This window comes from Lethenteron reissneri, unplaced genomic scaffold, assembly GCF_015708825.2.
Source record: "Lethenteron reissneri isolate LAM-NWPU_2019-01 unplaced genomic scaffold, ASM1570882v1 scaffold_1639, whole genome shotgun sequence".
Classification (NCBI taxonomy): domain Eukaryota; kingdom Metazoa; phylum Chordata; class Hyperoartia; order Petromyzontiformes; family Petromyzontidae; genus Lethenteron; species Lethenteron reissneri.
The window spans coordinates 54,039-68,544 of record NW_026891376.1 but is presented as its reverse complement, the minus strand read 5'-3'; the positions used below and the strand labels follow the sequence as shown (position 1 = coordinate 68,544).

The window sequence follows — 14,506 nt, the reverse complement described above, 5'->3', positions numbered from 1 at the left end:
GGTCCTGGGGGAGGGAAATTCTCTCAGCCAGGAAAACATCATGGCACAAAGTGGTGATAACCCTGCTGAGGCTGCGGTGCCTCAAATATTGGAAGAGGTCACCCCCTGTGAGTGGCTGGCTGAGGTGCCAGCTGTTGAGGAAGTACTGAGGGCGATCCACAGTCTGAGACCAGGAAAGGCATCGGGCAGAGATGATCTCCCAAGCGAAATGCTGAGGGAGGGTGGCGTTTGTGCACAGACTGCCCTATATGACATCATAACAACAGTCTGGACCACTGGACGGGTTCCGCAGGATTGGAAGGATGCCCTGGTGGTTCCCCTCTTTAAGAAGGGGGACCGTACCGACTGTAACAACTACAGGGGCATCTCACTCCTCAGTGTGCCGGGTAAGGTCCTGGCAAGGATTATTCAACATCGCCTTGCTAGGCACGCTGAGGAGAGGCTTGCGGAGCCCCAATGCGGTTTCAGGAAAGGGCGTTCCTGCACAGATGCCATATTTTCTGTCCGTCTGCTACAGCAGAGGTGTAGGGAATTCCAACAAGACCTACATCTCTGCTTTATTGACCTGGTCAAGGCCTATGATACCATCAGTAGGACTGGGCTCTGGGTTGTTCTTCGTGCTTTCGGAGTCCCTGACCCTCTGCTCACGATCATTAAGGACCTTCATGATGGTGAGCGGGCCCGGGTAAAACTACGTGGCCGGGAGTCGGAGCCTTTCCCTGTACACCTTGGGGTGCGACAGGGATGTCCTCTGGCTCCCACATTATTTAACATCTATTTTGACCGCGTAGTTCGTGAAGCCTTCAATAGCTGTACCGGGGGAATTTCCATTTGGTACAGATATAATGGGAGGCTGATCGACGCCCGGGTGCGATCAAGGGATGGCTCCCTATTGGTCAACCACGTTATGTATGCCGATTATTTGGTAATAGCTGCTCATTCAGAAGAGGAGTTGGAGGCGCTGCTGCTGAGACTGGAGCGTGCCACTAAGAGGTGGGGCCTTACCATCAGCCCCACCAAAACTAAGCACCTGCCTGGGTATGTTGTACCATCGGACACTCCACCCCCACAACTCCCAATTGGTGATGGGGCAGTTGTGGAGAGAGTGGAGAGTTTCCCATACCTGGGCAGTGTGCTTATGACCGGCTCCAGTCTATCAGCAGAGGTCTCACTCCGAATCAGTCGAGCGGCAATATCTTTTCATCGGTTGCGTAACGCTGTGTGGAAGCTACCTGGTCTGTCGCTCCGCACGAAGCTTCAGGTCTTCTCGGCCACGGTCATTCCCTCCCTTCTCTACGCTTGCGAGACGTGGACCCCCCTGGTGGAGCATCTTCGCCGGTTGGAAACATTTAGGCTGGCCTGCCTACGATCCATCCTGGGTTTAACCAGGCTGGATTGTGTGAGGAGCTCACAAATCCTTGAAAGATCTGGGCAAAGTCCCATCAGTGAGCTCCTCCGGCAGGCAAGGCTGCGTTGGCTGGGTCATGTAGCCCGCATGCCCAGCCACCGCATGCCTAAACAGCTTTTGTTCGGCCGGATCGAGGGGGCTAGACGGGCGCGGCACGGGCTGAAGAAGAGATGGAGTGATGTGGTACAGGAGGACGTGGAGCTGAGTGGACTTGCCGATGACTGGTACCAGCGGTGTCAAGATCGGCCTCAGTGGAGGAGGCTCGTGAAGGACGCTACTGGGCAGTTGGAGGCAGTCGCCCTCCAACAACAACGGAGGGCGGAGGAGCGACGCTCACAACAACGAGCGGAGCGCCGGGTGGCTAAAGCACAGCAAGTTGGCACAGTAGGGGGCACAGGTGGTGCATCAGCCAGTCATCTCGGTCATCTCAGTCAGTCGACCCGTGGCACCTGCTGGGTCTGCCCCGTGACCTCCTGCCAGCGGGCTTTCGACACTTCACGTGGCCTCAAGGTGCACTTGGCCTGGCACAAGCATCGTGGTGACGTCACCGCCACTTAGTGGCGAATGGCGGTTGTTGTTGTTGTATTGTGTGTGTGTTGCTGTGTGTGTCTGTGTGTGTGTCTGTGTGTGTGTCTGGGTGTGTGTATGTGTGTGTGTCTGTGGAGTCTGCAGAGTCCACGATGCGACACGAGAGAGAGAGACCGGAGCTAGTCGGCAGGGACCCGGACTCCGAGTAGGAGCCCCCTAGCCCCTGGGAGTTGTGTACCCTGGTGTGTAATATTGCAACAGCTTTAATAAACCCTGGCGAAAGCCCTTAGCTTACCTCCGTCTCCAAGTACGTTCGCGAGAACTTCTCTACAATAGTATTAACACTGGAGAAAGCATTTTAAGACCAACATATTTTAGTTATCAGATGTAAGTTCACATTTAGGATGGATTTTTTTTGGGGGGGGGATTGGGTTAATTAAAAAACCCATACGTGCAGCCCTTGCCACAGACCTTTCAAAACACCAACCCAATGTTCTTAAAATTGACGCTTTTCCTGTTCACCTCTGTTTGTTTGCCCTCCATCACACAGGGCCCAGCAGATGAGCACAGATTAGAAACGAACCGCCAGGGGCACAAAGCAGCCACACTCAAGGGCTGCCACCTGGCCACGCAAACATCTCTTATTTTATTTCATATTTACATGAGCTGCTAGCAGCTACAACACCCTTCAGATGTTGTGTCACCTGTAATGCCTCACCACCATTATCCCTATCGTGCTCTAAGCAGCTCCTAATTGAATCAGGCCCTTGTGAGGCCAACAAGTTACGGGGTTACCAATTCCACATCAGAGGTCGCAACCGGGTACCCGATACCCGTACCCTACCCAATACCCGGCTACCCGTACCCGGCCGGGTATGGGTACGAGTACCCGTTTGCGACCCTGGTGCGGCCTGGTACGGGTACGGGTAGACGGTGAGTCACTGGTGAGTCACCGTTTGTCACTCATTTCCCAACGTCTTGTCTCTTCTCACAATTCAAGTTCCTAGAATCAACCCACCCGCGCCTGCAACATGGCTTCATCCCAGAGGTCGCAATCAGGTACCCGATACCCGTACGGGTACGGCCGGGTACGGGTACGGGGACCCGTTTGCGACCCTGGTGCGGCCGGGTACGGGTAAGGAATCAAAACCCGTTTGCGACCTCTGTTCCACATGCACTGGAGCAAGTGCTACAACGCAACCAAGTTAAAGTGTTTATTTTGTATTCATAATTGACTTTTGGGTTAGACCACGTAATAATCTGCCCAAATTTCTGTCGTACCACCTGACATAGCCAAACATATTAAAATGTCACATGTACAAGCGCTCCCGACAATTAATTATCGCAACTAAATATAACAATTAGATACCCGATGTTTTACGTGAAAATGTGCCAAACGTCTTCAGGATAAGATCCAGGAAGTTAGATTAACCACGTCACCTGACCCGGCTTCTCCAATTCGTCACATTATCTTTAAAATTAAAATGACAGCATCATGTTCATACTGAATGGAGTTGCACATTTAGTTTCTGCTCATTGCGACTTTTTTTCATTATTAACCATTAATTACATTTAAATCAGACTAACATGAAAGGCGAGGTTTCGGTACGAGGCTCTTATAGCGCACATATCGGGAACAATCACGCGGACAAATGTGGAAAAATCACCTCACGTACATGTAACTTGTAGGCCTTGGCAAGAGAGTGTACGGTGAAAAATTTATTTTGTTTCTCGGAAAATAAACGAATTGTGCATCAGGTATGGTGTCTACAAATACCCGTGGCCTCTGTGCTGGAGTAGAGAGGCATTGATTGGAAAACAAGAAGGCGAACGGCGCGATAGCTCGTGCCCACAATGAGTGCGGGCTGCTGCTCTTCCTCCATCCCACCTGTTTCTATTCACTCGTGGCATGCCGCTCACCTGCACAAAATATACCGGTGATCTCTGTCTTTGGAAAGATATGTCGGCGCAATGTTGAATAAATAATCACTGGCCGAAGAAACACGCTTTTTTCTATTTAAGCACATGAAACTCCATGTCTCACCCCCCTCCCCCCCGAGTTTCAAATTCTAGCAATTACCAGGTGCGCAATGTGTACCCATTTCATTGAACGTTTGAACAAATAACGGCAGTATTGACGCCGACGTTATCGGCTCGGGGGAGCGAGGCCGCACGTGCAATCGAGCGCGACACACACGGAGGCCGTCTTGCCGCATCTCCACGACCGCTGGGAGGGACGGGCCGGATCGGTCGTCCACCCTCGCGGCCGGTCACGGTGTCACATCCGGATATCAACCCAGAGCCGGTGGTGATCAGCACTTAGTTCAGCCTCCAGCAGGAACGGATGAACATGACAAAGACATTAGCTCGGGGGAATCGCCTTAACGTAGCCTGCGTTGAAAAGCGATTTGCAATAGTCGTTCCACCGGTCGCTTTCCAGAAGGCCGTGGACGGTAGAAAAGGGCAGTGAGGGGAGTGGACATGGAGCTGCCCCACAGCCTCGTGGCTCACGAGTGAGGGGGACACGGACACGCTGCTGATGTCGCGCCCGGTTTCCAACGGTCACGGAAAAACAGCATTAGTCCCAAAGGGGTCCGCACTGGGACATCACTAAAAGTTGTGATGACTATGAAATGCTGCCTTAATAGAAAGGACATTATTACCCGACACTGCAGATAATGCCAAGAGATACGGATACAATTACTTACTATGATTAAAGAAGTAAAACATTTTCAGATACCTATAACCCCAAAATGAACAAGCAACAAGCCTATATATTTACACTCACGGTCGAGATCGGAAACCGCCCTGTCCTTCGTGATGTTGTATTTTTCAACGATGTAGTCGATTTGCTAAAGGCAAAGAAAGAAACACACTCAAGTCAGTCACACGACCGCCTTGTACCAGAGGTCGCAACCGGGTACCCGATACCCGTACCCTACCCGATACCCGGCTACCCGTACCCGGCCAGGTACGGGTACCCATTTGCGACCCTGGTGCGGCCGGGTACGGGTACGGGTAAGGAATCAAAACCCGTTTGCGACCTCTGCCTTGTACCCTGTTCAAAACCACGCTCTGATATGCCAAGCCACAGCCACAAAACGAGTTACGCCGCAGACTATTTGTGAGTTGGAATCCTCCTTTCATTTACATTTCACAACAAGTGGAATTCTACAAATTATCCGCAATGCCCACCTGCAATTTGCACAGAGCCCCCTAACAAGAACCACTGCAGCGTGCACACCACTTTCATGGCTTTATTTTGGTGATTTCGAAAAGTGTATTGGTTTAGCCATGTTTGTTGTTGTAGTACAGAGTTAGACTGATGGCCTTAATCTAAGTTGTCTTGTGGTTGTTGTTGTTGTTGACTTGCATCCCACTGGGATTATGACTGCAGGTATTGTGGTCTATGTAAACATGACTCCTTGTAAAAAAGGTGTCAGTTTTGTTGCCAGATAGAATGGTAAAAAAACAATTATCATTATTATATTATACTTTTCATATTAATGCAGTGGCATTGATAATTGCGTCGAGTTGTTCTTGTTGTTTATGTTTTGTGCGCCACTGCGAATCATTTGCTCACATTTAATCTACACCCACAGGTGCGTGCTTTTCGGTGACATTTAACGGAGGAAACTGCGCGGACGTGAGGCTGGGGCAGCTGCCGCTTACACGGGGCGTAGTGTTGAGCAGGGTCCGGACGTCCTTCAAGTTGCTCGACAGCAGGGTCTCCGACTGCCGGATATTGTTGGTCACATTGTTGTTGGCCACGTAGGCACACACAATGCCCGCCCTGCACGGAGACGCAAAGGGGAAGCAGAAACACGTTTTACTTACCGCAGAGAACACACAAACACTGCTGGCTTAACTCTACGGGGAGGTATTCCACGTCACTTTGAGATCCTTCAACAAACTCCGGGATAAGAAGGCTCAGCTGACCGAGTATTATTTCCCTTCTACGTGGTGACTTTACCGAAAGAACCAAGAAGATGAATCCCTGCAGTCACGAAAGCTTCAAATCGAAATTTAACCGCCTCTACGGGGAGGGATTCCACATAACTTTGAGATCCTTCAACAAACTCCGGGATAAGAAGGCTCAGCTGACCGAGTATTATTTCCCTTCTACGTGGTGACTTTACCAAAAGAACCAAGAAGATGAATCCCTGCAGTCACGAAAGAAGCTTTAAATCGAAATTTAACGAGACGACTCACTCGACGGCGAGCGTGACGAGGAGGAGCGAGGCGCCGTGGCAGCTGCGTTTGCAGTCGTCGTTCTTCCGTGGCCTCCGAAGCATCTCTCCGCGGCGGTTCCCGCAGCAGCGGCGGCGGCGGCACATGCAGCAGCCCGCCAGCGGGAGCAGCAGCAGGAAGGCGACGCCCAAAGCCGCGCACACGATAAAGCCGAGCTCATAGCGGATGATCTGAGGGCAACGTGAGCCACATCACCAAGTCACCCACGCCGAGTTGAACCGCCAGGCTTGCAGGTTACGGCACTTAATGATGGTATAATCGTTTCGAGGTGCAACGCGCTTGCACGGCGTTCACCACAGAGATAGAACAACTCAGAGGTGCCAGGAACCACAGACAAGCGGGGATCCTCTGTACAGTGGAACCTCGGTACATGTCGTTAATTCGTTCCAGAAGGTAGGACTTATACCGGAAATGCCGTATAACAAACGAGTTTTTCCCATAAGAAATAACGGGGAAGGAATAATCCGTTCCAGAGAATAAATGATATTTTATATGGCATATTATACATTAATAGGGCTGTATAAAATTATTTAGACACTACTTATTACTAAAATGCATACATACATTGAAATAAATGCATAAATAAATACAAATAAATTGAAATAAAATAAAATTTAACATCACTTTATCTTGCTGAGAGGAGCCTACGGGGATGGTGGTGAGGAAGAGTCGTGAATGGGGTCTACGCGGTGACTCATCACGACCCATACAAGTTCTAGCAAGCGCGTCGTATCCCAAGCAAGACGTCGTATCCCAAGCAAGGCGTTGTATCCCAAGCAAGACATCGTATCCCAAGCAAGCACTGAGGTTGTGAAAGTGATGCACGATGACACAAACAAGTGGCTCGTCTTTGCAGAGCAGGCAAGAGCGCAAGTGAAATTGCGAAGCGTGCAAACTAACCTGGCGATAGTCCTTGTTTACGACTCCAAAACCTTGCTTCATAGCTTTGGCGAGTAGCTCTGCGAGAGAGAAATGCCGCGAAAAAATGTAAACCTCACAATCTCTTTGAACAAAAACAAAGTAATGAATTGTTCCCGGTAAACGTTTTCAAAGGTGTGCATCGCGTAATCTTTGCCTTGATATGCACGCGCACGTATCCTACGCGACCAAACTCCGCACGTAAAGTGCCGCTGTGAAATATTTCTGAGCGTGGAAACCTGAGCACAAATTTGTGAACATAAATTGTGCCGAAACTTGCTATGGAGCGGCGGTTTTCTGCGTGTGGCAAGGTCACCACGTGTGGTTACACGAGACATCTCCCGGGGGTACGTGAGACAATTCAGAATCAGAATGTGTTTCTCGTGGAGGAATCCGATGAGCTATGAAGCTCTGTTTCACAGGTGCCCGGTAGGGGCACGGGGCCAGAACGTGACAACAACAAACACGGCAGGAGTGAAAATATACGAGAGGTGAACAAATCACTTGAAATATATACAAATATATAAATATATACAAATATATAAATATATACAAATAACACTTTCTTTTTCTTACCAGGTAAAGCCCACTGAGCTTTTGGTTTATTTTTCAGAAGTGACCTGGGCACAATTAATAGCTCAACCAAGTGGCTTATCACGTGTACATTTATAGCAGCAAAATCATCTAAACGCATTTAAATTTCGATGTAAAGCTTTCGTGCCTGCAGGGATTCATCTTCTCGGTTCTTTCGGTAAAGTCACGTAGAAGGGAAGTAATAAAATAATAAAAATAAAACATAATAAAATAATTCTCACGACGTTTCGGCCACAACGCAAGCAGCCGTCCTCAGGTGAAAAACTATATCTTGTCGACAGACCTGTTCTTCACCTGAGGACGGCTGCTTGCGTTGTGGCCGAAACGTCGTGAGAATTATTTCATTATGTTTTATTTTTATTATTTTATTACTTCCCTTCTACGTGACTTTACCGAAAGAACCAAGAAGATGAATCCCTGCAGTCACGAAAGCTTTACATCGAAATTTAGCTTATAGAGAATTGTGATTTTCAAACAACGCGGTCATTTACAGACCCTTAGCAATTTGCTGCGGGACGATGGCCTCAACGTGCGGTGACAGCCGTGGGAGGCGTTTGACCATACTTCACTACGCCGGTCTGCGCAGGTTAGTGACATGGTAAAAAGGACAGAATCAGGTCAGATATAATTGGCCACCGATGTTGGCCGTGGTGGGGAATCTAACTCAGGTCATTGTGCGGCTGCACATTTACCCTTTTGAATCTACGGAAAGGATGACCTTATAGGATTTTGGCTAAACTCATGCGGCCAGCTATGGCTACAGGGTTTGGTGGTACATGTTGTTTATGTCGTTTATTGTGAAATTTCGGTCACAGTTCCTATGATCACTGTTAGATTGCTTATGGCTTTATTTTGGTGATTTCGAAAAGCTGTTTGGTTTGGCCATGTTTGTGTTGTTGTAGTATGGAGTTAGACTGATGGCCTTAATCTAAGTTGTCTTGTGGTTGTTGTTTGACTTGCATCCCACTGGGATTGTTGCACACAGCGTTGGTGTACGGTGCTTTTTCTGGAAGACTTCGCAGTTTTTCCTGGATTTTTCTGTTTGCGCAAAGTCACTTTAAGATGTTTCCTTGTTCGTGTTTTTGTTTTCTGTTTGTTGCGGTTGCACCTGATTCAAGAGCCGAATGGCTCACAGGGCTACACCAAATCAATAAAACTGAAATATAAACCGCATGTATATATACCAACACTCCAATATAGTCACACGATCTCCCAAAGCACTCACCGTGAGGAAATGAATTCGGCTGAACGAGGTCCAGAAACTTGTGCATCATCAAGAAGAGCGTTCCGATGGCGCCGGCGTCGTAACTGGTGTCGGTCACGTAGGTGGCCGTAGGAACTTGCCCAAAGTCCAGCGTGGTGGACGGCACGCTCGACACGAGGACGAGCGCCAGCAGTACAAAAACCGCCGGGAATGCCGTCACACCACCAGCCATCGTCGCTGCGGGAAGGCTGCAAAAGCTAACGCACAAACAAGGGAGTGGGGCGCCACCGTGGTTTTGCGCACAAAAGTCTCCTCGCGAGCAGCGCCAGCCAACACGGTCCCAATAACGCTCACGTCCAGATCGTCGTTATCGTCGCACGCTCGGGTGAATGGTGCGCGTCGGTTCACGTGGACGTGGCGCCTCCCGTAAGTCCTGTGGGGCGGCGGGAGTGTTTGTATCCGATGAGCTCCTTACGCTGAATCGGGCATCTGGGAAGACAATAGCAAAAATTAAGAGGGCATTTTAAACGCAATAAGACTTTCACAGGAACGCACGTACGCAAACAGCCGGCTGCTATGTACGGCAATATAGCAGTTCACCGAATAAATAATCTGCAGCTGCACTTGGAAGAAATCACACCGGGTTATTTGAAAGGTTCACACAGCCAATTGCAAGTCACTGTTTGGTTGCACGAATTTTTTCCCATCAAATCGGCCACACGGTAGTTTAAAGGTTCCCCGATGTTTTAAAATCGTAATACGTTTCGCTCGTTTGCATTGCCATTGGCTCGCTGGAGGCGCACTTGAAACAAATATTTTTGTCTTCTTGTTTCTTTCGGTAAAGTCACGTAGAAGGGAAGTAATAAAATAATAAAAATAAAACATAATAAAACAATTCTCACGACGTTTCGGCTACAACGCAAGCAGCCGTCTTCAGGTGAAGAATGAGACACTACCAAACTAGAGCTTATATATAAGCTGCATTGGGGGTTGAAGAGCGCCTTAACAAAAAGAATGTGCATGTGAAGAGGAATTTAGCATATTCATGGAAAATGCGTAGGCGTTGGGCGGGGGGGTGTCAAAGTCATATTATGCCCATGCATTATGCAGGATCAGCAGCAACCAAGGGGGGTGCAGGGATTAGCAGTAACAAAGGAAAGGAATGTTAATGATATGTAGCTGCAGTTACTCAACAACCACGTAGAAAACTAAAGTATAAACTACATAAAAAACTAAAGTATAAACTGCATCGCACCATCAGTATACTTACTATACTCTATAATAAGCTGAGTTACTAACAGCAAGTAATACATTACAATTCTACCTCGTAAAAATTCTATAATATGCTTCCATCTAAACCTTATTCTCTTATATCACACGAGCATATACCGTACTATATACTGCCATAGATAAACCCAACATTAAATTATATACTGTATTGCTGTAAACCAACCTATATCTTATACATTTAATATAACACTATGTATTATTCTACACACCCTAATGTGTATCGAAATGGTTTATTACGTCCTTCCAATGATTGCTGAGCCAGAATCCATCTTCTCGGTAAAATTGTCTCTGTGTTTGTATATGTGGATCGCCTCATGAACGAATCTCTCATGATAGCCAGATGGCTTGCAGAGAACCTCTGTCTTGGAGAAGTCGATATCATGTGAGCCCACTGAGTTGTAACAGTGATCTGCCACGGCTGAGGTGTTTGTCCTACCGTGTTTCAGGTCAGCTTTATGTTCACGGATGCGGTCCGAGACATGTCGTTTGGTTTCCCCAATGTAACTGCTACCACAGAGGCAACTTAGTTTGTAGACGCCAGGGTACTGTATGTCTGGAACCACATCTTTTACAGACGGTACCAGATCACGGATGTTTATGTACTGTGTTGAATAGGACCTGGATCTTGTGTTTAATCAGGATTTGGGAGATCTTTTGTGACCCCAGCAATGTAGGGTAAGGTGATGGTCTTGAAAGGCTCCTCAACAGGATCCTTCTTGATGGTTGGAGTGAGGGCTTTGCGGATTGTATAGTCAGAGTAACCATTTGCCTTAAGAGCTTGGCGTACGTGTTTGAGTTCACTGGAAATGTGTTCATGGTCGGAGATGCATTGGGCTCTATGATATAGAGTCTTGATGAGGGAATTCTTCTGGGATGGATGGTGGTGGGAATCCGGTTTTAGATAAGCATCCGTGTGGGTGGCTTTCCTGTAGACAGAGTGGCTCATTGAACATCAGGTCTCCTTTGATTAGTCGAAAATGATGGCAAGCTACCCTTTTGGATGTCCTAATCAAAAGGAGACCTGATGGTTCAATGAGCCACTCTGTCTACAGGAAAGCCACCCACACGGATGCTTATCTAAAACCGGATTCCCACCACCATCCATCCCAGAAGAATTCCCTCATCAAGACTCTATATCATAGAGCCCAATGCATCTCCGACCATGAACACATTTCCAGTGAACTCAAACACGTACGCCAAGCTCTTAAGGCAAATGGTTACTCCGACTATACAATCCGCAAAGCCATCACTCCAACCATCAAGAAGGATCCTGTTGAGGAGCCTTTCAAGACCATCACCTTACCCTACATTGCTGGGGTCACAAAAAAGATCTCCAAAATCCTGATTAAACACAAGATCCAGGTCCGATTCAACACAGTACATAAAATCCGTGATCTGGTACCGTCTGTAAAAGATGTGGTTCCAGACATACAGTACCCTGGCGTCTACAAACTAAGTTTCCTCTGTGGTAGCAGTTACATTGGGGAAACCAAACGACATGTCTCGGACCGCATCCGTGAACATAAAGCTGACCTGAAACACGGTAGGACAAACACCTCAGCCGTGGCAGATCACTGTTACAACTCAGTGGGCTCACATGATATCGACTTCTCCAAGACAGAGGTTCTCTGCAAGCCATCTGGCTATCATGAGAGATTCGTTCATGAGGCGATCCACATATACAAACACAGAGACAATTTTAACCGAGAAGATGGATTCTGGCTCAGCAATCATTGGAAGGACGTAATAAACCATTTCGATACACATTAGGGTGTGTAGAATAATACATAGTGTTATATTAAATGTATAAGATATAGGTTGGTTTACAGCAATACAGTATATAATTTAATGTTGGGTTTATCTATGGCAGTATATAGTACGGTATATGCTCGTGTGATATAAGAGAATAAGGTTTAGATGGAAGCATATTATAGAATTTTTACGAGGTAGAATTGTAATGTATTACTTGCTGTTAGTAACTCAGCTTATTATAGAGTATAGTAAGTATACTGATGGTGCGATGCAGTTTATACTTTAGTTTTTTATGTAGTTTATACTTTAGTTTTCTACGTGGTTGTTGAGTAACTGCAGCTACATATCATTAACATTCCTTTCCTTTGTTACTGCTAATCCCTGCCCCCCCTTGTGTTGCTGCTGATCCTGGCATAATGCATGGGCATAATATGACCTTTGACACCCCCCCGACCCAACGCCTACGCATTTTCCATGAATAGGCTAAATTCCTCTTCACATGCACATTCTTTTGTTAAGGCGCTCTCAACCCCCAATGCAGCTTATATATAAGCTCCTAGTTTGGTATGTCTCATTCTTCACCTGAAGACGGCTGCTTGCGTTGTAGCCGAAACGTCGTGAGAATTGTTTTATTATGTTTTATTTTATTATTTTATTACTTCCTTCTACGTGACTTTACCGAAAGAAACGAAGATGAATCCCTGCAGTCACGAAAGCTTTAAATCGAAAAATATTTTTGTATCACAGCGAAAATGTTATTGGCCACTCAAAATAACGCCCTGTATATTCAGTAAAATACAAGTAAATCACGATTCATGGTTAATTACATTGCAACAAAAGACTACAAATCTATATTTGCCGGAGACAATAATAATTATTTTCAAAGGTAAAAATGCCTGAGCGATCAAACGGCGCAAACTAAATTTAAATAGAATATTGTTCACAATCCATCGGATGCTGATACCCCGTTGTTGTATACTTGAAGTCTATTTCAACACTTTCTGTCTTTCAGCGGAGTTGTTAATCTCTCGCAGTGGAGGCCCGAACAACCTGAAACAGCAAATCTCCACATTATAAATTGTGTCCGATAGCTAGACCTCAGAATTCCGCGCCTGGTGCGTGAACACTGAGCCCTAAGAATGCTCAAGATGCCTTACGTGTCTGTCTCTGTGAGCTTTGAGCAACAGCAGAGATTCCTGAGAATCCTAATAATGCCTTCGTGTGCACGTGAACAAAAACACTGAACACATTTGTCAATAACACTGTAGCCTTAAAAGGAAAAGTATATAATAGGCGATGTTTGGCATATGGCCCTTCTTCATTGCAGATCAAAAACAAGACCAGATATAGAGTGGATAAGAGTTGGAGACTGCATTTAACAACCATGGGTGTCTCTACACGTTGGTCACTTTGGAGGATGTGTATTATACCTCGGTTCTTTGTCTCTGTGTGATTGTTGGTCAGATACAAACATAGAGACACAGTGAGATGTGTCTGTAGTGGTTGTTGGTCAGACACAGAGAGACACAGTGAGATGTCTCTGTAGTGGATGTTGGTCAGACACAAACACAGAGACACAGTGAGATGTGTCTGTGTGGATGTTGGTCAGACACAAACAGAGAGACATAGTGAGATGTCTCTGTAGTGGATGTTGGTCAGACACAAACACAGAGACACAGTGAGATGTGTCTGTGTGGATGTTGGTCAGACACAAACAGAGAGACAGTGAGATGTCTCTGTAGTGGATGTTGGTCAGACACAGAGAGACACAGTGAGATGTCTCTGTAGTGGATGTTGGTCAGACACAAACACAGAGACACAGTGATATGTCTCTGTAGTGGATGTTGGTCAGACACAAACACAGAGACACAGTGAGATGTGTCTGTGTGGATGTTGGTCAGACACAAACACAGAGACACAGTGATGATCGTAAGTCGGGGACTACCTGTAGATAGGCCCTGTAGGTTACTGCGGGGATGTAGGGAGCGGTGGTGCAGCGGCGAAACCCCAAGAAAAAAATATTTGAATCGGTTCTGGGCCTCCCCTAAGTCGACTCCGCCTCAAATGAGTACCTGGTGCGGTGGACTCGAGACGTGGTGCCGGTAGGACGAGTCGATGATGATGGATGGATGAGGATGGAGAGTGGACGACTTTAGGAGGAGGAGGAGGCAGCCGGAAGTGACGTCACGCCCACACTCGTAAGCCACGCCCAGGCCCCTCCCCCCTCCCCCCACCTCTAACGGAACGTTGGGCTTGATTTGTAAGAATATTTTTATTCGCGCACGCATGCACACACACATACAAGACAAACGGTACAAATTTAAAAAAACACACACACAAGGTACAAAAAAAATAAGCGGTGCAGGTGAGGTTGGAAACCCAAGAGGGTTTATATGAAAAGCAGACCACATTTTTTCTTCGATTTAAAGCTTCTTTGGTGACTGCAGGGATTCATATTCTTGGTTATTTCGGTAAAGTCACATAGAATGGAAATAATAAATAATAAAAATAAAACATAATAAAATAATTCTCACGACGTTTCGACCACAACAGGTCTGTCG

The 14,506-nt window shown here is 46.9% G+C and overlaps 1 protein-coding gene across 1 annotated transcript in view; it reads right to left on the bottom strand.

Annotated features, from left to right (window-relative positions):
- LOC133363046 (prominin-1-A-like) overlaps positions 1-14,123 on the bottom strand; it is a 46,317-nt gene extending 32,194 nt beyond the window's left edge. The window contains exons 1-7 of the mRNA XM_061582056.1: positions 14,018-14,123; positions 9,379-9,392; positions 8,925-9,160; positions 7,088-7,146; positions 6,149-6,357; positions 5,609-5,729; positions 4,725-4,788 (exon numbers count right to left, since the gene is read on the bottom strand). Coding sequence (XP_061438040.1) covers positions 4,725-4,788; positions 5,609-5,729; positions 6,149-6,357; positions 7,088-7,146; positions 8,925-9,160; positions 9,379-9,392 — 703 coding nt within the window. The 5' untranslated portion in view covers positions 14,018-14,123. The remainder of the gene's footprint in view (positions 1-4,724; positions 4,789-5,608; positions 5,730-6,148; positions 6,358-7,087; positions 7,147-8,924; positions 9,161-9,378; positions 9,393-14,017) is intronic.
- Positions 14,124-14,506: the final 383 nt, after the last annotated feature.